The sequence below is a fragment of the Strix uralensis genome, chromosome 2, assembly GCF_047716275.1.
Source record: "Strix uralensis isolate ZFMK-TIS-50842 chromosome 2, bStrUra1, whole genome shotgun sequence".
Classification (NCBI taxonomy): domain Eukaryota; kingdom Metazoa; phylum Chordata; class Aves; order Strigiformes; family Strigidae; genus Strix; species Strix uralensis.
In genome coordinates this window covers 70,077,553-70,101,678 of record NC_133973.1, presented here as the reverse complement: position 1 = coordinate 70,101,678, position 24,126 = coordinate 70,077,553, and the positions used below count along the sequence as shown (strand labels likewise).

Here is a 24,126-nt window from a genome sequence, read left to right as displayed (position 1 = left end):
TCTTAAAACATGTATCTGTATTTACTGTTCTTCCAGACTAAATCACTTCCAGTGTGCCTAGTCAGGTTCAGTTCTTCCCCCAGTTTCAACCCAGGGTAGGGAACAGCACACCGTTCCTGTTCCCTCTTCTCAAATCAGACTGTTTTCTCACTGTGATTCCTCAACAGAATATAAGTATTTTTTTTTCTACACAATCTTGCTTTCTATCACTGTACATAGTCCATGTATTTTTAATTGCTTTCACATACATACTCAGTTCCTGGAATCAATCTTAATACTTGGCAAGCTTACTGATGTATCTTATTAATCTTCTATTTCCAGCCTCCACTGGTTCCACCTCTCTTTCACTTCTTTATCTTGAGGCTTTGTCCCATCTTATACGCATATTTTTTGGCCGTACTCAGGTTCTTCTCTGTGTCATTTCAAAGACAAGAGACTTCCTCCTCCTTGCTTGCTCTAGTGATCTAATTATTACTTGAACACTCAGTACTTTGTGTGGTAAGCCTGACCAGACAGAGAAGTATCAACTTAAAAGCAAACTTTGTGGCAGATTTGTCAGAACTGTCATCAAAACAATGCATCTTTGGCTTATGCTAAGTACTTGTTTGGTAAGGTACACTCCCCAGTGCTGGGTATGTGACTTACCTTCTTAAGTCTCTCTGGATCTCTTTTTTTTCACCTCCCTTTTCTTTTTTTCTACTGACTACAGGGTCATCTTGTAACATATGTACCATCCTGAGTACCTTGTCTTCCAGGGGTAACAGAGCATCTCTGAATTCCCTTTGTGAATGGGCTTCTCAGAGCACATAAAATAGGCTATTAATCTTTAACTTCATAATAAGAGTAGTCCAGTCTTTTCATCTAGTCTGACAGTAAAGAAGTGGTGTTTCTCCTTTCCTTGCCACATTCAGTTTATTCTTGAATATCCTCTTCTTGCAGTGCAGCCTTGAATCATGATCCGAGCTCCTTACTCATTCCCAGTAGTTTAAGAGGAACTTTGAGGTAATGCTGCATGACAGACTTTCATATGTACCTTGGCCAACTTCACATCTGTGCTGGCACACGGTAGCTGCTCTCAGACCAGTGAACTGACTTCAGTCTTCCACTGCAAGCAGGAGCTGTTCTCAGGCCTCCTCCTTAATTCCATTGGTCTGCATGTGACCAGGACCTTGCTAAACCACTCATATTCATGTTATTTTAGAGGGGCTTTGCCTGGATATATCTGCATCCACCACTACTAAGCACAAAGGTGCTATGTCTAGCTCAGAAATTCCCTGAATCATAGATTTCTGGAGGCCAGGAGAGTGTATCACCATATGACTACTCTCATAATTTTTCATCTCCTACTGGACACACTCAGAGACAGCGTCCTGGGTTTTGGTCTGTTACATTTGAACTGCTGTTAGTGCACCTTCAGACAAACCCTGCACTTCCCTCTTCACTTCCTCAAAGTAGTCTACTGGATCTTCACTCAGGATTTAACATAAAAACACAACTCTCTTTTGCCAAGCGGCTAAGTAGCCTGTTTCCTCCCAAATAAGGCAAAATTTTTCACAATTTACTCAATCCTGGCTTTAATTACACTCTGCCTCCACCAGCAAAAATACTGAGATGATTATGTACCAACCTCCTCAAAATTTCTTTATCAATCCATACTCTTGACTCTGCCTTGCCCCAGTCCCCAGGGAATAAGGAGGCTAGCAATACTGCATCCATGTATTGTTGAGTCAAGCACTTGTCCTCTGGATGAACATCTGAAGCCGACGGATCATGTCCACTCCCAGCGAGTGAACTCTAGTAAATAAGATTTCAAAAGTACCTATTCTTTGACTTTTGGAAGTGATCTACTTGTACCAAAACAAAATTTCCTACTATTCTTCTCACCTGCATGCTTTTTGTACTGGGAACAGACCAGTTTCCTGTGAAAGCAGTTCTAAAATACTGGGAATTGCCCACAGTGATGTGCCCTGGTTCACCTTGACCTTATGTCCCACTCAGACACAAAAGATTACAGCACTGCATAGTGTCTGGCGACCACTGACCATGCCTAGCAGAATGAATCAGGGAAAGGAAAGGATGGAACAGTGTCCAAGTAGATATAGCCATACTGCACAAAATAGATTAACACTTGCTTTATCATCACACTTTTTCAAGCCATTTCCCCACTATATTTTTTCAACTCTCCAGGAAACCTGAAACCAGTCTTTATTCAATCCTCAGCCACACTGCTGCTCTCCAATCTATCCTTCCATCTCTTTTACTGCCCCTCCAGGAAAACCACTCTCCTTTAGGAACTCCAGCAGTACCCTATCCTCTCTGGATGATACCCTCCTCCTTTTGGGGTTGGTTTCTCTTTTTTTTTGGTGAACAAACATTTTTCTGGCTTACAATGAAGAAAAACCTTGCATCCCCCTAACCTCTGAGAGGATTAATGCTGAACTGGAGCTACTGTTCCCCCTTCACATGACAATTCACTTTGCCACAAAGATCTGTGGCACTAAATTAAATCCTGCCCCATTCAAACAAATGCCACAACTTTACCTGGGACCAACATTTCACTTAATGTGTATTCCCTTAAAATAAAGGCTGTACAGTATTTGATGCATTGGCTCTGAAAATTTATATACAAGGTACATCATACACTCAAAACCATCCGCATTTCAGATTCTGAAATCTGGATAGAGCTTATGCAGATCAGAGGAACAGACTGTGCAGGCAATCATTTTGATTTTTCTCTTCAAAATACCCTCCAAAGTCTCCACACTAAAAGCACAACAGAAACCCTGAAACTCTGAGATTACAGCTGCAGCCCCAGATAAGTACTGCCTTTTCTTCCCCATTCCCAATTGAGTTCAGAATAGTTGCAGTCCAGCAAAACATTTAAACATGTTCTTAAACTCGTGTTATCCTGAACATAGGCTCCTTCCTAAGCTGACCTGCAACAGTTTTTGCAGCCTCATGCAGCACCCAGAGTAGCTTTTGGTCTTAACTGGAAAGCTCTGTACATTGCAACATTTCTGTCATGCCTGCACACCCTTGTTAAGGCTGTTAATGGTGATTTCCTTTGGACAGAGCAGAGGAAGAGGAATTGGCTGTTCATGTTTGGGTTCAAGCAACAATTTCTTTCCCAGGTATTTACTGAAGATATTTTATAGCAAAACAGGAACAAATATACATACAAAGCCAACCAATAATATATAGAAAGCAAATGAAAGCTAATGAGCACAACCCCTACTTCCCCAAACTAAACCAAATAATACTAGAGATATTACAGTAAAACTACAGACAATGCAAAAAACTGTTTCATTACATAAGGAAGAAATACTGTCAATACATATGCATCCCTAAAACCACTATCACTTCAAATACACTGCAAAACTTTCTCCTGTCAGTAGACATCTAAACATTCCTTAAGTTTAAAAATCACATGGACTGTTCTGCTGTTAATATGGGAGCTGTCCTCCATGCCACAGTTCAAAACATCCAATTTGCTTCCCAATATCAGCTCTAGAAAGACTTTTAAAACCACACATTTACAGGGTACCATCTGTACCCTGTACTAAATAAAGAGAACAGACTAAAAAGTGGGTGTCAGTCATCCTGTTCTCACAGGACAAGGAGTTAATCTATTACCAGTTAAGACAGTTTATGAGTCAATTACCAAAGAGTTGCAAGCTTCCTAAAAGCCACTTCAGAAAAGTTTTTAGTTATGTTAATGTAAAAAATGGTTAAATTATTTTCTGTGATAGGGGCCTGGGGCCTTGAACAAACACACAAGCTTGCTGAAATTCTGAACTGCACAGATTTAGTGACTATTACTAGCACTGACATCATCATTTCCTCCTGCCTTGTCTCAGACTTGCAATCCCAGTTATTAACAGGGAGCAACTGCTGAATGACAGGAGAGTAAAGAGAAAGGGTGAGTAAGGAGAAGGAGTTATTTTTAGCACACACTGAGTTTCAGGGGAAACAGAAGACTCAAATACAAGTTGCAGCAAAGCAAGAAGTATGTAAAAAGTATAAGAGAATTGCAACACAAAAGAGGAGGTACAATCAGGGAAGGATAAGTTTGTTTAATGACAGTACTATATTGATGTAGAGAAAGAGAAGAAATTTGTATTTGATGTAGTACAGCAGGAAGTCAAGGAATGGGTCAACATATCAAGGCAGTTGCAGAAGCATTTGTATTAAAGCAGCTTGGTGAGGAATGCAAGAGGAGTGAAGCAAGAAACGACAATTACAATATGCAGCAAACGATTAGAGCCCAGACAACAGCTTTAGCTGAGCTGACTGTGGCCTATGGCAATATTAAATGAAAGCAATGAGATATTGTCTGTACCAGCAGATAAGGAAAGAAAGAAGACCAAAGACCAAAAGGCAGCATGAGAGTTGGACACAGAAAGGCTGTTATGGCTACATAATAAAGCTAACCAGTAACACAAAAATCTCCAATGATGTCTTCTTTGCTTGGAAATGTGGGTTGGTCTCAAGAAGATGTAGTGTGCTATATGGGATATACAGGGATTATGGAAAGCAAATTGCAACAATCTCTGACTTGAGGCTTGTCCAAGTTTAACCTGTGTGCACACAGCACAATCCCTCCATTCAGGCAGGGCCTGCGTGTCACTATATACATGTATGAACACGCAAGCAAACAAGATACGCTGCATGAGCATGTCCTGACTTTTCCTCTCTGCCAGCTAGCAAGGGCCACAAGCATCTATAACTATTAGACAGATTGATAATCGTATGAAAAGAAGGAAGACAAAATGAAGCTAGTTTTGCAATGACTGAAATTCATCCCAAAGAACAGAGTGTGATACTTGGCAGGGCAAAAGTTACCAAGAAATCACCCAAAGAAAAAGCTTTTGAGCCTACTGGCAGGTATCTGATTATGAAGTAAGTAAAAAGGTAGGAGAGGAAGAGACTAAAACCAGAAGCTTTAAAGAACTTATGGCAGAGAGAAGGAAATAAAGCACCCCAGGCGGGGCAGGTATTCAACTATAAGAAACAAATAAGCAAAACAGAACCAGCATGTTCTTAACTTACCTAGGGGTTTCCTACGTAGCTGGTGAGTAAGGGTTTCCTCCAAAGTGCTGAGTATAGCCAAGCCAAACAACTATCCAGGTTGGCCATAGATAGTAACATTTTAAATAAAAATTTGGACACACAGGTAAGTGACCTGAACAGATAGACATCTGTAACAACTGGGAGAGCATGAAGTACAGCAGATTGGAGGAAAGCATCTAAATCTCATGCCACAACACCCTTGAACCACAGGGTACAATAACCCAGAACTCTTGGGCCAAAGGAATGCATCAGCTGAGAGTCTGGGTCAAATCTCAACAACTTCTGGGTGATGGGGGGTGCACACAGGAAGGGAAGGCAAGGGAATGAGATGGTTTAACGAGAGCTGTGGCACCAACAGGATGAAAACCCAGTCAGCTTCTTCTCATCCCTGCCCCGTCCAAGTATAGTGATTTCTCTACTAAATAAATCCTTGAAGGCTCTTTCACATAAGATTCTCATATCATATATTTAATTAGATGTATTATAGTAGCAAATACACCTTTGTAAATGAAAAAAAAAGAAAGAAAAAACAGCTCACAGTTTAAAAAGAAAACAAGTCATTATTTGTGGACCTAGAAAACAAAGGTGACTTCAAACACTACATGGAGGCTACAGCCTTCTGTATTAGGCATGCCTTGGCACACCTAAGGTAGGTAGAACTTTTAATGCTTTAAAAACATAACTTGAAACAACTCAACAACTTTTGATTACATTTATGTGAATAATCAGACTATCTGGGATCTTGATTAATGATATGTATTATTAAAGGACAGTGATCTTTCCTACACATGCAATACTTTCATTAAGGAATTCAAATTAAGTTGATTCATCACCACTACTGAAACCTGACAGCAGTTAAGTTGCCAACTGAGTCCCAAAGTAATGCTGATGCATTAATTTGATAAGAGAACTGGGCTAAGGTTATACAAATTATGTCACAGTTAACATGAAAATGCTCTCCAACTAAAATTCAAGAAGTAATATTAATAACTTGATGCTGTCTGGATATGCATAACTCAAAAGACGTCAACATATCTCACTGAGATTACAGACATGTTATTTTTACAAAAATAAAATTATTACAAAAATGAAAATCACACAGTATCAGGTATTTAACAGTAAAATCAAGGCATTATAACCTCAAAAACCAAGCTTTATTAAAAAACAAAGTACAAAAATATTCAATCAAAATCAGCATTCAGATACACCAAGTCTGTGAAAGGCAGGAAGCAGAACTGTAGTCTTTTTTTAGTTACCCAAACAGCAACATAAAGATCAGGCTTTTTAAGTTTCATTTACCTACATTTTTTACACTAACATAGGTAGAGCTAGTCATTCCAAGAAGCACAAGCATCACAGGCATCAAAAAGCACATTCTGTAATACAATTTTCCATTAAATTAATTGAAAAATCCTCCTCAATGACTTGGCAACAAGAGAAATCAAATAGGATTCGTAAACCATTCATTTAAAAAACACCTGTCACAGGATGGTGACTTGTCTACTTTGAATTGTTCCTCTGGTCCTACAAGGCCACTTACTTCATTGTGACACTTGTTAATGCTAAAATCACTTAAGTGTGATCTTGCATCTCACATGTAAGGCAACACACGTGCAGCTTTTCAGAGCTAGTGTAACTCTTTCACTGACCAGTTGCTGTCCTTTCTTCTTATCAGTACCGAGTATATTGTTATGACTGTTGATGCCCTTAGCTCCTGCTATGGCCTCTCCCTTGAAAGTTTCAGCAGAGAAAGGGACCATCTCTCCTGGAGATATGCTAGTGTTCTGTGCCTAGAGGATCATACTGTGAATATAATACAGAAACTGCAGAACAGATATTTTGGGGCCATTCTGTGGAAACACCAAAGAAAGTGGGTCCTGCAGACAAAACCTTCTGTTAGCAGTGAAACCTTCTTAATAAAGCATCGTCCTCTGCAACACTGCCAACTGTAAAGCATCGGACTCCTAAGACTCTCCACAAGTTTTAAGATGTTAGGAAAATACCCACCTGGAATGATCCTGCCTGATGCTTTCTTCTCTAAAAACATGCAGACATTCCATCTTATAACTAATGTTTCAGAAAAACAAAACCAAACATTAGATGATTTAGACTTTTCTGAGTGATGGCCTACTACTGAGTAATCAACAGAGCAATACCCTGAAGGTGCCTGGAGAGGAAAGCATAGACTTTTAATGGAAGACAAAATACCTCGACCAGTTGGATGGGATAAAGCACCAGGTGAGATTTCCTGCACAATGAGAGCACATCAGAATGGTAAACCTGGTACCCTACCAGGAGCAAAGCATTACACATATTGTGAACAGTTTCTGCTGGCACACTGTTCCATTTTCCTTTCTACCCTGAAAGGTCAGTCATGTCCTAGGATCAGCTAAGACCTTATGATATCCCACCCAAAGAAGGCTCTGCTTCACCAAGTGGTGGTTATACTGTTGTTTGCACAGCACTAAGATCTCTGGTGATGAAAAACAATGCAAAGTAAGCGCTCTTCACAAAAGTGCTTAGTGTCTTGTCACTTTAGATCTTCTTAGGGAAAAACAAGATGCAAATTAGGGCATGGTCAGGTAGGCATTCTAGTATAACCAGCTGTAATTAGTAGCCCACATCAGCTTTATAATTCCAGTTATTGCACAAACAGTTCATATTTGCATTAAGTTTCTCCTTGTATTTTGGGACCAAAAGGGATCATTGGAATCACATAGTCTGGCCTCTTTCAAGACAGTGATGAAAGCTCTCACCTAGTCAAGTTGTGCAATGAGTTCATGATGTCTACTGCATCTCCAGAGCACCTTCTTAAAAGAAATCGAGGCTTAACTACTCAAAGGACTTGCAATGATTACAATATCCTTACAATGTTCTACAGGAAACCATTCACTGATTAATGATCATGACTCAAAAAAGTGTTTTACTACTTGTTTCCCACTAGATTAGTTTTCAGCTTCCAACCACTGGGTATCACTGTGGTAAGAGTAAGTAACCATACGATCAGAAGGACTCTCCTCTGAATATCACGCACACTCTGGTTTCACCACTTTGAAGTTTTTCTTGCATAAATCAAACACTCACTGTGAGACACATTTACCAGATCTTCAATTCTTCCTGTAGCTCTTCTATGAACCCTTCTGAGTTTAACAGCATCCTTTTTAGCCTGGTCTCCTAAAGATATAGCTTAATGACAAAATGCTTTCTATTTGCATTTGGCCATCAATCTCCCACGGATGATTTTTTTGTATTAGTTGATTTCCACAAAATTTGAAAAAGTGGTAGAGATCTCAAAAGATACTCCAGTTCTATGAATTTTGTTAAATCCAATGGCTGTGTAGAGAAGAGACCACCGCTGGATGTCCCCAAGGAGGACAGGGCTACACATGGCAGTACAGCGGTTCTCTGTAGCCTTTGACTCAACAGTACATAAATAGTGAGAGTTGGCCATTTCACTGTGCCACCTCTTACCAACGCGATGTCTGGGCTCACAGGGCAGGAAACTGGACAATACAGCAGTGACTGTCAAACTAAAAGGGTTGTTGCACTATGTGCAGCCAGTACACCTGCAGTTGCATAAAGTTTAGCTGAATTCTTGCTTCTGTTTGAAGCTTGTACAAAATTATTACAAAACCATCAGCTTGGAAGTAAGTCAACTGTAAAATGAGTTAAAATTAATTGCAGACACTACTGCCTCCAGAAGTACAGCCTCCTTGCCAATTTCTGTGCTTGTTACAATGGTTTCTTGCATTTTCTTTCAAAATATTTCCCTTTTTTTATTTGAGAGAGGAAAATGACTAAAGGAGGAACTAGCAAACTACCTTGTACAGTGGGAAGGAAAAGAATGGGACAGTGAAAATGACTGATCTCAAAGTGCTGTTAAAATAAATGTATATTAAAAGACTGCTAATTCTTCCCACTCACAAGTGCTTTGTATGTTACAAATACATAATTAGCAACACAGATGAAATATTTCACAATGCCAGAAAATGGCATCCAAGGTAAAGGTTTACACCAAGAAGGGGGTGGGGTGGGGGTGGCCGGATTACAGTAGACACCAGGTGATTTTAGCACAGTGGACTCTGGGAAGAACTAAAAGAACTTGGTCATAGCACATAACCAGTTGAGCTCCCAGTACAATAATATACCCAGAAACATGAACATAATTTCTAGCTGATCCGGATGGAGCAGGGAAAGAGATACTTTCTCATTATTGTCACATATACTGTCAGACTTCATGCAATAACTTCCTCTCAACAAAGAGTTCTGTGAATGACAGAGTTAATGAAAGGCATTTCCTATGTGTTATGTACCATGTCTTTACTCTCTTTGCAAAAAAACCCAACTTCAACACCTGGGGTCCTGCGACTTCCCCTTTACCCTCCACCTTCCCCTTTTCCTATCACACCTTGCTGTCCCCAGTTCCCTGTTCTGCTACCTAAATATCACCTTGGCAAGTGTTGCTCTTGCATCAATAGATAAAAAACTTGCAGAGAAAACTGCAATTTGTAAGTTGTGTCCCATCACATTGCTCCTTTAGAAGCTTCACCAGCATTGGTTTTGGATGGCGCCTGCCACAGAAGCAGTAGGAATTCCAACAGTCATTCAGAATGAAACATCGTATTTGTATTATGCTAAATACCATGTACTTCAAAGAGCCTTTTGATACAGGTCATGTTGCAAGACAGCTAACTACTTTTTCCTGGGGCCCTACCTCAAACATAACAGCACTGCTCCAGCTGATCACCATTAAAATAAAAACTTCAGATGTTTGGGGTACTGTCAGCATATTCAAGGTGCTAACAATTCACAGTTCTCAAAATCCATGCATCTCTTACAAATATGGATACTACAGAAACGTTCTCTAATGCTCCCAACACTGTGACCTCAAGCACATTTACACGTCATTTATCAAAAGGATTTATGCTTGAATAATTTGCCTCCATTTATAACCCCAGACTACATTTGTGTAAAATAGGAAGAACCCTCATGTTATTTAAAGTGGCACTTACTGTTGAAACAGATTGACTTAGAAGAGTTACATTCCAGTCTTGAATTGCAAACTCAGTTTTATACATATTCCAGAGAGTCATGTGATGATGATTCAAACTCAAAATGGCAAGCACCTTAAAACATGTTCTGCTGGAAGTGGACTACTGCCAAAGGATCTAATCAAGAATTTGCTCTTGATTAGGTCTACAGGTAAGAAGATACTTGTTTGTGATTTGAGTAACCAAGAAATTCATGAACAGAGGAGAAGCACTGTAGAAATACTGAATACAAAACCAAAGAACAGTGAAACTAAAACTTCATCTAGTGGGAAACCTGGCAGCTAGAGGACATAGTATTTATAGATATGGGGAGGTTTGATGGAGAGTGAGCAATATAAGCTTGATTTAGGCTACAAAACAGTCAAGAGAAGTTTTGATGGGGATGGAGAAGCAAAGGGGAGAGAACTACTTAGATGGCACGCAGTGTAACCGCAATGCTACCAGAGCTGGAAGGAAAAAAACCTGATGTATATGCTAAAGCCTTGGACAGAGATACATATCCACTACTCTCTCTTCCCCTGTCTACTCCCCAAAACCCACAGTATTGCAGCGCTAGATGATAAAAATACCAGATACTATGTGATTTAATCTCTGAGCAATTCTCCGGCACCAGTTTGTTATGAAACATGTACAAGATTAAAAGCATGACCAAGATGCAATCCTGCAGGAAAAGGCACAGCTTGATGCAGGGTATGCTCTCTAGAGAAAGGAGATTGTGACACATTTTAATGGATGCATGAGTTTATTGAAAATGAAGCCTTGAAACCACTTTGTGCCCTCATTAGCATTCCCTACCATCAACAAACAGAAGTCGAAATTTTTCAAAATACTGTGAGGTGACCTGATTGATGCATATATTAAACTGGCCAGCTTATAGTCAGCAATACTTTTTTTTTCCTAACTGATAGAGCTCATATTTCAGGCAGGAAAATAAGCTTAATTTGACCCTGAAGCAAGTTCAAAGCTGGTTGTATGCTGCATGTCTCTTCAATGGAGTAGAATTTTCTCTAAAGCAACACAAACTCTGTTCTCTAAACCTGGAAGCAGCAAACTCAAGAGGCAGGGTGGCTCAGGGGCCCATTCTGAATATAGCCAAAGAGCACCAAGAGCTGTAACATCACATGAAGAGCACCCACTGTCAGCTCTGGTCTCAGGCTGCTTCCAGACTCAACAGGAGCTGCAGTCGTGCACCAGACCAATATACCATAAAGAGCCTGAGACTGAGCGCTGCTGCCTCGCGTAGTAACAAGAGTGTCATGGGCACACTGCCTCTAAGAGGGAGCACCTCCTGGTTCCTGTTGACTTTTTTGCAGAACACCACCTCTAATTTGAAAAAGGAAAATACAGTATGGCGCACCACATTCAAGAGAGGAGCAAACCCTGATCTACACCATTGACAAGTAACCAGAGTCCACCCAACACCACCACCACCTATTAAAGAAAACTGGAATACTATGAGAGATTAAAGAAATTGCATCAAGCTAATGGGTCCCTGTGTTTTCTACATTAAAATGGAATTCAGAAAAACACACATCACAAAACAGCACAGAAAAGCATTATCTAAAACTTTGCTGGCTACTCTTCCTGCGCTCCTGCTTTCTACTCATTATCAGAGATAGAGCCACAACAGAAAGCGAACAAAATTTGGTTTTCAGCATCATAGATACAATATAGCCATGTATTTCCAAGTTTTCTCTTTAATCCAACCCTTTAGACAGTTTCTTTACCTATTCCTGGGATCTGATGAAGACAGTTATCTACAGTAAAGTAAACCAAATGAAAAAAAGCAGGAAATAAACTTGTTAGTAAAGGAAAATTCTCAGATGACTCAAGGATGATGCCTGTATGTTTTAATTTTACCCAAAAGCATTTAAATATATTCCATAATTGAAGGACTAGCTGCACCCCTGTGGTTTTTCAAGGTGTCTCCAAATGCAGTCGCAGATGACAACAGCAAACCTTCACCAGACAAGGCAGGATGGATGATGTTTTCCTCTTACTCTTAGATAAGGATGCAAACTGCTGATCCACAAAAGCAGGAACAGCCATTATCTCAGCCCTTCTGACTAGACTTGATATACGTGGCTTTGCCCTTCAGGAGCTGTGACCCACAAAACACAGAGGCTAACCCTCTAAAATTTTCAGAATGGAGCATCATTTACCTTAACCTTAGAAACATCACATTGCATAAGAGAATTTTAAAGAGTTACATAAAGTCAGACTGATTTAGGGCAATGGTTAACAAAGTGCGAGCACTGTGCTGCCCACGCCACTTTGCTGGAAAGCTCACGGATAAGGAAATTCAAATCTATGATGTGAGCAATCAGAGAGAAAGGTCAGATGCTGCCCACTGCATGCTCTGTGCTCTATTCACATGTCAGAGAAGGCTGGGGAGCCATCACCGAATCCCAGCACTCCCACCCATGGGCAGACCTTCTGCTTTAACCACACTTGACAAATGACACCTTCCTCCTTACCTCCCTCTCCCAAAGGGCTTTTAAAGCTCTGAAATGCCCACGGCTCACTGTTCTCTTAATGACCCCTGAAGTGTTTATCTTAGGGATGTCCTATTTACTTATTGTTTCCTTTTCTGCTTGTTCTTGCAAACAGCCCATTTAACTTTGTCCCACATGGTCAAAATACATCTTGTAGAGCTCTCAAGAGAGTTGCATGGCATTTAATTCATAAACTAATGCAGAGCAACCACGTCTTCCACACCAGAGCTACAAATGCTTTATTTATCAAATACAATTTCAGCATTGCTAAGGTATTTGTAGACTTATGAATTGCTTATTGGAAAACTGTATTACTATATATGAAAGACAGGAGCGGCTACTAAAACACATACGTTATTATTTAGCTATAGAGATTTACTTGGGAGGGAGAATAAAAGGACTGGGGGGAGGGGGGGAGCTCTCCAAAGCAGATGTTTCCAAGCTTTTTTAAACCTGAGAGACAAGACATAAGACAACACTTCAAGGAGCAGCTGGGGACGCTGAATAAATACAGACATTTAAATGTGACTAATTACATACACATGGTGGAATTCTCAAAGGAAGACCAGGGAGCCAGGCTCCCAGCTCATGCTGACTTTGAACAGGAGTTCAGTGGCCTGTTCCTTCAGGCATGCGGGAAGGCAGATGTCATCTTGCTAAATACAGACCACTGCTTCTAAATGTTGCCTCTGGGAGCTTAACCGCAGGGAAGCCTACGGACTGCTACAGAGGGCTCTGTGGGAGCCCTCCTCTTTATTAAACAAATACGAAAATGCATGTATCCGCTGATCCTAGCCCCTGGTACAGGTTACATGTGTTATGTTACATGCTACATGCTATGTGTAACATGCCAGCATGTTACATGTTGCACATTACATGTTATGTTACACAGTGCATGTTACATGCTACACACTATGTTACACACTACATGAAACCTTACATGCTACATGCTACACATTAGTATATGTTACATGTTACACACTATGCTACACTACATGTTACACATTACATGCTACATGCAGTGTTATACATAACATTACACATTTCACTCCACACGCTGCACGTTATGTTACACATTATATGCTACACACTACATGCTACACATTACACACCACATGTAACATTACACACTATGTGCTACATTACATGTTACATACTACATGATACATGCTATATGTTACATGTTACATGCTACTATACATCATGTTACATGCTACGTGTTACACATTACACACTATGTTACACACTGTAATGTTACACATTTTTACATGTTGTAACATTACGTGTTACACGCTACATGTTACATGCTACATGTAAATGCTACACACTATATATTGTTACATGCTGTGTGTTACACATTACACACTACATACTATGTCACACACTGTAATGTTACATGTTGTAACATTACACACTACATGCTACACATGTTACATGCTACATGCTACTTTGCACATTATATGTGACCACATGCTACATTACATGTTACATGCTACACGTTACATACTACACACTATGTTACAGGTTACACACTACATATTACATGCTACACACTGTTAGACATAACATTACATGTTACACATGTGTTAAATGCTACACATTATATGGTACATATTACATTACACATTATGTTACACACTACATGCCACGTTACATGCTACATGCTATGTGTATATGGTACATGTTACATGGTACACATTACATGCTACACCTTATGTTCATAGATGAAAGGTATCTGGAGCCTTAAAGCCTCTGGGGAACGACCTTTCTGTGCTAAACAAAAATGTGCTGCTCACAATCTGCTCTAATGATGGTGGCGAAAGGTCTAGGGCTCCTTTCTGCATATTTCTGTTGCGAAGCAGGAAGGATATCTGTATATGGAAAGTGGTGGCTCAGAAAAAGCATGTACCATTGTTTTTCAGATGTATTTATGGAATATGGGTACACCCACTCCGTCCATAACTTAGTACAAACACTTCAACCTGGCATGGCTGCAGAAAAAGCATCCTTCCCTGGTCCCCGCTGCTCATTTTCCTTCCTCTGCAGTACAGAAAAAGAACAGTGCAGTTTCTAGGATGCACAGGATTAAGGTCTGATTCAGCTTAAAAACATGAGGGGGAAAAAAATAAAAATACACCTTTGATCAAGCAACTGCCAGGAGCCGTGTGTCAGCAGCAAGGGGTAGGTATGGACATAAGCAGAAGGAAGCATGGGAAAGTCTTGACCACTTCTTTCCATGGCCTTAGTACCTTAAAATGTTCATAAAATTATGGACCCTTGACAACTTGACAAAGAGATGGCCTTCACTTTACAGCCAATGGAAAGTAAGGCCAGATGTTGGCAGCCACCACAAGCAGCAGCTGACCATGCAGAGGGCCTGGAAGGCTGTGGCTGTAAAGAGCATGGAGGAAGACAACAGGAGATCTTTTGCAAGTGAAGGACAGAGAGGGTAGAAGCCAGAACCTACTGAATAAGACTTACTTTTTCCTAGCACTCAAGATGACTCACTACATGGCACAACAGTAGTTAGTACAAATGCAGTTACACGAAGGTACCAGGCTGCAAAGTCTATACATGTTGTCTTTTATCTGACAAGCACTTGGGCAGAGGTCTTTGCTCAGCAGGCTGTAGGTCTGAACATGCGTATGTTCATACATGCATCTGAACATGTTGTATGTTCACAATGACACACCAAGAGCCTGCATCCTGAGTCCTGTAACAGGGACATGAGAGACTTATGGAGACCCAGCTGACAACTGTGTCCAAGCCAGTCACCAGGACCATCAGGTTTCACAGCAGTTCCACAGAGGGAGCTCCCAAGTAGCAAAGTGTTCCCAGAAGGAGCATGTAGAAGTGAGAGTTGTGGTTCTTACAGAGGATGACAGCAGGAGCCACCGGGGGACACAAGAAGTCTGAGTGTGGTACCTGCATCTGTACTGTCAGTGTAACTTTTAAATCCACTAAAGCTGCTTCTTATAATCTCTTTTGGAGAGATTCAGTCCATGAGATTGTGCTGTAGCAGCTGGCAGAGACCAGGGCCTCTGAAGGGCCCTGATGAAGCACAACTGCTTAGTGGTTTAGGGCTAAATGAAAGTATTGAATGCTTCCTAAGGAGAAGCTATTAGGTAACAGTTTTTAAACTGATTTTTTTTGCTTCCTCTGCAGAGGCTAAGGAAGTTCACATGCCTTTTGTATTTTAGATTAATCTACTACTAAATGTTCAAGAGCCCAGCACTTAACAATTTTAATTTGCCCTCCCATTCAGATTAATTTTCCTATCCACCCATCCAGCTGACTGTTCACGGTGTGCTCCACAGGACTGCAGGCTGGCTCAGCAAGACCCCAGCTGCTTTCGAGGCTTTCTGGAACGCAGAGGTGTCAGCAATGTGAACAGGCTCAGAAGGCACATTGGTGGAGACCTATGGTAGGCTCTGGATAGGTAAAAAAGTTTCCTAATTAGGCCTAGTCTTCATTCAGCCTGCATATGTGTCTTTGAAAACAAGCACTATTCTGGGGCTTAAAAAAGCATGCATTTCTATATTTTTAAACAGCTGCCCACTGGAAGCAGCTTTTGTTCTCCTTGCAAATCTGAATTGTTTAACCACTTATATCTATGAGGTCATTTGCAGGGTAGTGCTTATCTTTGCAGCGAAGAGCTCCATTTAAAAAAAAAAATTAAAAATTCTTTTAAACTTAAAAAAAAAGGAAGTCAAGAAAGTTCACAAGACAAGCATTAGATTCATCAGAACAGTCTGTTTTTAAGATGAAATGATTCTAGGTTCTTGCTCATGGTTTTACAGCCTTGCCTTACTCGTTCACTATAACGAATTCATGAGCTGTCCACAGGAAAATCAGTTATCTTCACAAAACTCAATCAGAAGCTGTGCTCCCTTAATACACCCAGTCTCTGCTTTTCACTCATAAACTACCTATAACAAAGGTTCTGCCTCCCCTACCTTTGCTGCTCTTCCCACTGGCAAATTCTGGCGACACAGACATTTAGTTGAGCATTGCTTAATTACTGCACTCTTTTCTTACATGCTTAAGCACTAGAACCAAACTGTCTATGAACAAACCTGAACTAGATCTCAGATCATGTGGAAAAGTGTTAAGAGCTGCAGTTTGCTGTATACCTTCCTAAAGCAAACTGTGTGGCACAAAGTAAACTCTCAACTACATTCTGAAGTGCTTCCCCCCCTCCGCAATGTAATCATTCCCATTTCTTTTTCGTTACATTCCCTTTTTTCCTCACTCATAAGACAAATTGCCATGAAAACCTGCACCAATGGAACTACATACTCTAGACATATTTTTATTTCCTAATTCCCCTATCTAAACTGAGCTCTACTCTCACTTACCACTCAAAAAACAAATAGCCATGGAAACTAGCCAGAACCAAACAGAGTGCCCAGGTCAGTTACAGAAGAGAAGATGACAATGGGAAAAGATGGCTTCAGCAGACAAAAGTCTGCCTGGATTCTGATTTTCGAGTTTTGTTTCTAAGAGCCCAGGGCTGGATTTAAATCAAGATAAACTCTGAACATTATGATTCAGTGGTTAAAACCTCAGGATTTTTCTACGCATTTCAGCTAATACGTTGTATTTACTGAATAATACCTTGCAATTCACGGTTACAGAATGCTTTGCAAGCATTTTCTCTAAGTATTTTCTCTGCATGGTAGACGAAATAATCTTCAAATCAAGGCTACATAGGCAAAAATTTGAATAAAGATTTAAAACCTGTCTGGTCAAATGAATAGCAAGGTACAAAAAAATGCTGCACGCTGCCATACTGCTAAAAAGTTGTCATTGCCTTATTGCTTTTCATGAAGCAAGAAGCTGCACGTGTTACATGTTAAGAAGGACCTTTTCAGACACCTACTTCTAGCATTTCAGGAATTTCACTTAAAAATCCATTGGTACTATAATGTTGCCAGGTCTCATTTAACTGCCAACAAAACCTTTAGAAAAAAGCTGGCTGTGGCATGACATACTCTCTCAGAACAAAACAAAGTGACATAAACACCTCTGAAGGTCCTTCAGTATATCACCTAACTATTCAAAACAGACTATGGTGAGAGCGGAAGGGTATTCCAGTTAATCTATGTTTGCAGAGTCCCAGACATCACAGGGTCTGAACCCACAATTAGGGTTCAAAGAATATGGACAGAGGCCTTTGTGGCTCTATCACACCACTAAGGAATGCACTACACACCTCCAGAAAGCCCAAGGCAAAATAAATCTGGTACTCAGGACAGCTGTGCTCCTTTTCCCTCTCTAAGCACAGTATCCTCCAGGCCTGCTCTGAGGACAGTCCAAGCTTAGTGACAAGCCCACTGTCCTGTTTGTCTCACACACATATATCCTCTCACACAGCAAAGATAAAGTGGGGTAGAAAAACAAGAAACTGCCTTTTCCCACATTCTGTTTCCCCTTCTCCTGCAAAGTCCTAGGACCTACAGCAATACAAGTAACACTTCAGCAAAAGATGTCAGCCTAGGACTTGGTAGATGCAGGTTTGAACCCTGGTTTCTCAGAATATGTGTGACCATCACCGCTTGGACATATTCAAATTGCACAAATTGCACAGTGGAAAATTACATAATTAGAGTCCTCAGGTAGTAGAGTTTAAGGAAGGCTGGGCCCTCCAGGTGATACACAGCTATACTGACATACCAACTTTTGTTCTGAAAGAGGTGCAGCTGTGTTCCAGTGGCATTGTGCCCCAACTAATAAATTCACTGGAGCTCAGAGCCTACAAAGTAACTTGCACCAGACTGTCCCTGTTACTCACTCTGCCTCATCACAGCAGACTGCAGTGAGAGCGATTTCAAGTGTACTGACTCGCAGAGCTCTGGTAGGACCTGGATGGCTAGAGGGTATATGCACAGGCACTCAAGATCGCATACCGCAGCACATCCTCACAGCACATCCTCGTATCAACAGTGTGCCTAGAAGGATGGAGGTCAACCACATGGCTCACCTGCATTTGGTAACAGGTCCTAAAGGTAAAGACTACCATGACAGCTTAGTAACAAAGCCTCAGCAAAGACAGTCACAAAATGATGTCAAATAATGGTCTGAAAATAGGGTGGGTCAGAACTTTCCTAGCAGAGCATTTTTTTCTATTGACACAATTGACAAATAGCTAGAAGTGTATGATGCCAACATTCCCATTTTGACGACTCTTCTACCAGAGAATGCAAAGCATATTCCTGACAGAAGCCAACCAGCTCTACCACTGCTTCTGAAGTAGCCACCTGAAAGGCTTTGATGTGGTCAGAGAGCAACGGCCTTCCAGACTCCTCCTCAGAGGAAGGCGAAATCTCGACTCCCATCTGAGTTCTGCAGCTTCTAGGTTTCAATTCATTTGAGTGAGATTGGATGGCTGATTCTGAGACTCCTTTAATAAACTGATAGCAACTTTTGTTTGTTAAATCAGCTCTGTAACACTCTGTCACCACGCAAGTTATGCTACAAATTTGCTTAGCTGGTAAGGTCCTTAATGCAAATCAGAAGGACATTAATATTATCCTTTGATGTCTTTTTAGTATTTATGCCATGACTAAATTGGCTCAGTGCTTTATTAATATTTAAGACTATTAGGAAGAAAATTATGTAGATTATGTGGAGAGAAGAGAAAATGAAAAAAAAATCTCACATCCTATAAACTCATAAGGATATCACTGATTAAGAACATTCAATGTCCTATTAATGTTTTGACTCCTCCAGCTATTTTTGAATGAAGCATTGCACTCTCTCTGTAATCACTGTGTTTCTCATAACTGTGCAGTTACATTTCAAATCCTACCGTGTTGCAAGCTTATGGCAGACGACACCAGTGTCTGTTATGACTTCACTCAGTCTCAGCTCGAGGTGGACCTTCCCCTGAAACACACCAAAACCACCATATGAAAAGTTACTTTTATGCATAGCCAGCCACACCATTCCGATTTAAAACAAAGCAAGTCAGTTAATGCAAGTAATTCCAGGAGGAGTTTAAAGATTAAGTAATAGCTGTGTAGCTAAGGTATTTCAACTGCCAGAGAATTCAAATTAATAGCCATTTCAGTAAATTTCAGTGCATAATTCCCACCATTATCTTCTCTTTGTATGTTTTACTAATTGAGGGATATGGAGTGTCTGTGGTCAGACACAAAAATGCTGTGTTTGAGTTTTATCTATATTTAGCATTTTAAATATTAAGCAAAGATCTGCAACATAATCATTGAAAAGATCACAGCAGTGTGTTATAAATGAACACCTACATGTTTTAAACATTAGAAAAATAAATACTGTGAAATAATATAAACTGTGAGACAAGTATCAGTAAAACTACATTGGGCAACTAAAAAAAAAAAAAATAGAGTCCAATCATGTTGCTAGCATTTGTAGCATCTACTATTACAGTCTTCAACTCCTTACCATCACATTAACTTTATTATGCCTTGGGCAAAGATGTTATGCTCAAATATGCTAAGAAAATAAAGACAATCATGAATATAAACTGCTTTCCTCTTATTAACTATATTACATTTCAAGACATGAGCATCCACTCCCACTGGTAAAAACTCAGCACCACTCTTACAGTGTATATATAGTGAAATGCAAAATACATTTTGTTATTGACTTATTCTGACATGCCAGCACTGCCCAATCATCTTCTGCAAATCATCATGGCCAAAATTGAGTCATTCACCTTGACAGCCACCTCCCCTCCACCCTTTTTACCAAAGAACGCAAAAATCCACCCTGCTAGTTAGTCAGAGCTCTAATGTGGGTGTCATCTTTGACTCAGATCTACCTCAACTCATACAAAAGTCTGCTGCCACCACTTTCATAAGATCTTCCAGATTCAACCTTTTCTCTTTTTGCACATGACCAAAACTCTCGCTAGGGACTTCCTTGTCTCTTCAGTGCTCTTACAGCACTCTCCTGCTCTATGAGGATGTCTATCCTGCATAAGAGGAGAGTGAAGATCAAACCCTGGCCTCAAATTGCACCTACACTGCTAAGATCTACTTTCTCTACAGCAGATTTGTCTGGATGAAAGCTGGTGAAAGCAGTCCAAAGCAGAGCAGGGAGTGCATAAGAATTAAATAGTATAGACACGCAAAAGTTCAGTTCAAGGTCATTCCCTGGTCCTCTTCCATTTAGCAGTATAAACAATCACTAAAGTCAGTGCCTGAATACTTGTCCTGAAGAAGCCTATGAGAGATTCTGTTTCTTACTGCTACAGTCATTCACTCCCCTTCCTTGTATACCCCTTTGTCAGTACCGTTCTTTCTGTGCTATCTTGAATGCACGCTTCATGCTTTCCTGAACTTCATGCTTTTGCTCCCCAAACCGCTATCAACTACTTATATCTTCAGTATTCTGACTCGGTAACGTTTTTTCCTGTCCAAGGGCTGAAACACAGGCCGTTCAAGTACACGTGGCAGATGATACTGGTGTTCATCCAGAAAACAACAAAGAAGACCTTCCCAAGCTGTATAAAAGCCCATGTTGCAGAGGCATTGCAGCAGCTCGCTGGCATTTTGAACAGGGAAGGACGCAAACATGTGGGGGGGAGTTTAAAAAGATGTCTCCTGCCAGATGTCTTTTGCACCATTTTAAAGAACAATGCAAAAACCAAACATGTTGCATTTGGCTGTCAGGCTCCTGATTCTTCATGTCTGTTTCAGCAAGACATGTATCCTCCTTCACCCTGTCAGTGTACGCAAATGTCAACATCTCTCATTTTCTTCCAAACTGAAGCCTGTCCTCATGAATAAGAGAAGGATTTCTCTGCACAAATGCATAAAGCCACTTCTAGACCCAGCTCTTTAAGACTCAGTACCACTGCAGTGCCCATCATACCCATGCAGGACAAGGGTTAGGCACACAACCAGCTAACAATTCCGGTTAAGCAGGATGGTTTTCTGGCTTTAGTTTTGCTATGTTTCCCCTTGCTCATCACTGTTCTCTCTTCCACTGGTCACATATTTTACCACAGGAGCTAAAACACTAGTCTTTGGAGAACAAATTTGTATTATGAACCTGTGAAAAACACTGCTACTATCTTTGTTGATATCCTGCATATTACCTTTATTAGAGAAATAACTCTAATACAAGGTTTGAAGAAATTAACAGACAGGAACAGAGACTTTAGAAACTCTAGAGAAAAAAAATCTCTTTGTAGACAAATGCCAATAAGGTAGGATAAAGTTTTTATAGAAATATTTCTGCTGATCTTAAACAAAGGCAAGACTGAGCTTTCCCAGGGAAGAAAGAATGCTTCAATGCACTTAGTGAACCTGAATGCAAACTTACTTACAGTGCCATTTGCTCTACCTCACACAGACTGAGCAAGATGGAAGCTCCCTATTTTAGAAATTAAGCTGCAAAAACCCTTTTTAAATCAGCAGTGTTTCACACATTTTCCCAGCTACATTAAGCACAAAAATATAGTGCTGTCTCTTTTGGGCTGAGAGCCATTTTTTCTTGTAGCCCTTGTTTTTGTCTTGTGAAGACTTTGAAAATGGTCAGATGCTCAGCAAGTGACTCAAGGCTTTGGACAGCAAAACAGAGTTCATGGGATCACAACAACCAGCAGCCCTACGACACCTCCTTACTTCCAGTTAAAAACTCAAATACATAAATACATTAAAATAAGGCTACAGTAACATACTTGCAGGCTTAATTCACAGAAAAATATAACTCCTACATAAACAGAATGCTTTTTCCCAAATCGATTATACCGTTAGGCAAAACATAAAGATTCATCTGAATAAATTCACTCCTGAGCAATTGCATTAGTTGTGTTTATAAAACACCAGATAATCCATTTTTCAAACGGAAGACAGAAAGCTATGCAATAAAGCAGTATCATAAAATCAACAGTTAATCTAACCAACAGAAGGTCAACCTATACTGGATTAAATATACCACAGAAACCTTTGTTTACTGAGAATTTATAACAAAGAAATTCTTATTTTTATTATCAAAAGAACTACTGTGATAATAACAAGAGCTTCCAATTGTACTAGGTGTGCACAGTTATTGACAGCATTTATAAGCAGGAAAGATCAGATAACGCAGCAGGATAAAAAGTATATTGTCCCTGTTTTACAGCTGACACAGTGGGTCCTGCTCAGAGAGAATCCCTGTTGCAGAGCCAGAGACTGAGTCTAGGATCAGTCCCAGGCCTGTGTCCTAGCCATAAAGCTCTTTTCCTTCAGCACAGAGAAAAAACTCAGAGAAGAAGCTGGAGGTTTGACAATTTTGAAGTAGAATGCATTAATTACTAAAAACATTTCCATAAAAAAAATATTTCAGGATGTTCCTAGAAGCAGCTCTGCTCATTAGCATACCCTTCGCATTTGGAAGGGTAGGACTTTTTCAAGGAACAAGCTGAAGGAGTGCCAACTCAACTGCTGAACACTTCCTTTTTCATAAACTCCAGGTGATATGGATGGGTGGGTTCATAGGTCGTACGTCCTTCCTAATCACATCTAACATCGCATAATGGGGCCAGCCGGCTTACATTTTTCAGTTCTTGATTAAAGAAGCCATCAGTAGACTTCTTGTAGGGAAGTAGACAGTATTCAAAAGGAAATGAGTAACAAACAAAACTTTTAAAGGGCTTTACTGAGGGAAAAAAATTATACTATGCTTGTTAAATATCCCCTTTACGGAAAAGTAATAGAATTAAATTCCATAACACTGACAGGTATCAGGGAGAACTACACCCACAGTTATCTGAAAAACAAACTGAAACTGATCATAAGCTTGCAAAGAAAAGAAAAAGCAGACTCAAAGTCCTGGTTTTATAGATACAGGAAAAGCCTGTCTCCAACCACCTCATTTCTCCTTGGAATGCAGCTGTGAGTTACTGTGGATTGAAACACTGGAAAACTGTTTTAAAGCAAGTCAAAGTACATAAATGCTACCTACCTGTACAGTGCTTCCGGCAGCTGCAAATTTACGGTTTAGACACAGTTATGTTGAAGGAGAAAATAAAACACATGACCATAGATTATCCTAAAGTTATTCTTATGACAGAATTCTGCCCTCCTGGCACGAAGCACTTTTAGCATCTTGCACAAGTGGTGGGCCTCAGAAGCAGCGCTTGCAAAGTTACCAGGACACCGCTGGGAGCCATTTCTGAGTGCAGTTACGCGCACACATTTTGGCCTGGAATCTGACACACACCACATGATCCAGTGACTGTAAATTCAGATGCAACATCTGATCTAACTCAGAACAGATGCAATCTGTTTTTTCAGGGAAAGATTTATGAAAAAACACTGACAAACACTAGGAACCTCTGTGCTCTATATCTGAGGCTCTAGTAAATGCACAAAAGATTGACAGTCTGCATAAGTTCGAAAGACAGGAGCCAAATCTACCCAAATCTCTTAAATCATATCTTTAAGGAAATATCAATCAGATATCCATCCTTTCTGTTACTGTGATGCAGTTTTTAGAAATCTTTCACTTTTTAAAACCATCAAAAGAAAAGGACAAGC

General features: G+C 40.2%; 1 protein-coding gene across 4 annotated transcripts in view; it reads right to left on the bottom strand.

The window, feature by feature from the left end:
* Positions 1-24,126, bottom strand: part of RASA3 (RAS p21 protein activator 3) — a 178,440-nt gene that overhangs the window by 39,238 nt on the left and 115,076 nt on the right. For all 4 annotated transcript variants that reach the window (XM_074859184.1, XM_074859182.1, XM_074859181.1 and 1 more), the window contains one exon: positions 19,428-19,504. In XM_074859184.1, the coding sequence (XP_074715285.1) occupies positions 19,428-19,504 (77 nt within the window). The remainder of the gene's footprint in view (positions 1-19,427; positions 19,505-24,126) is intronic.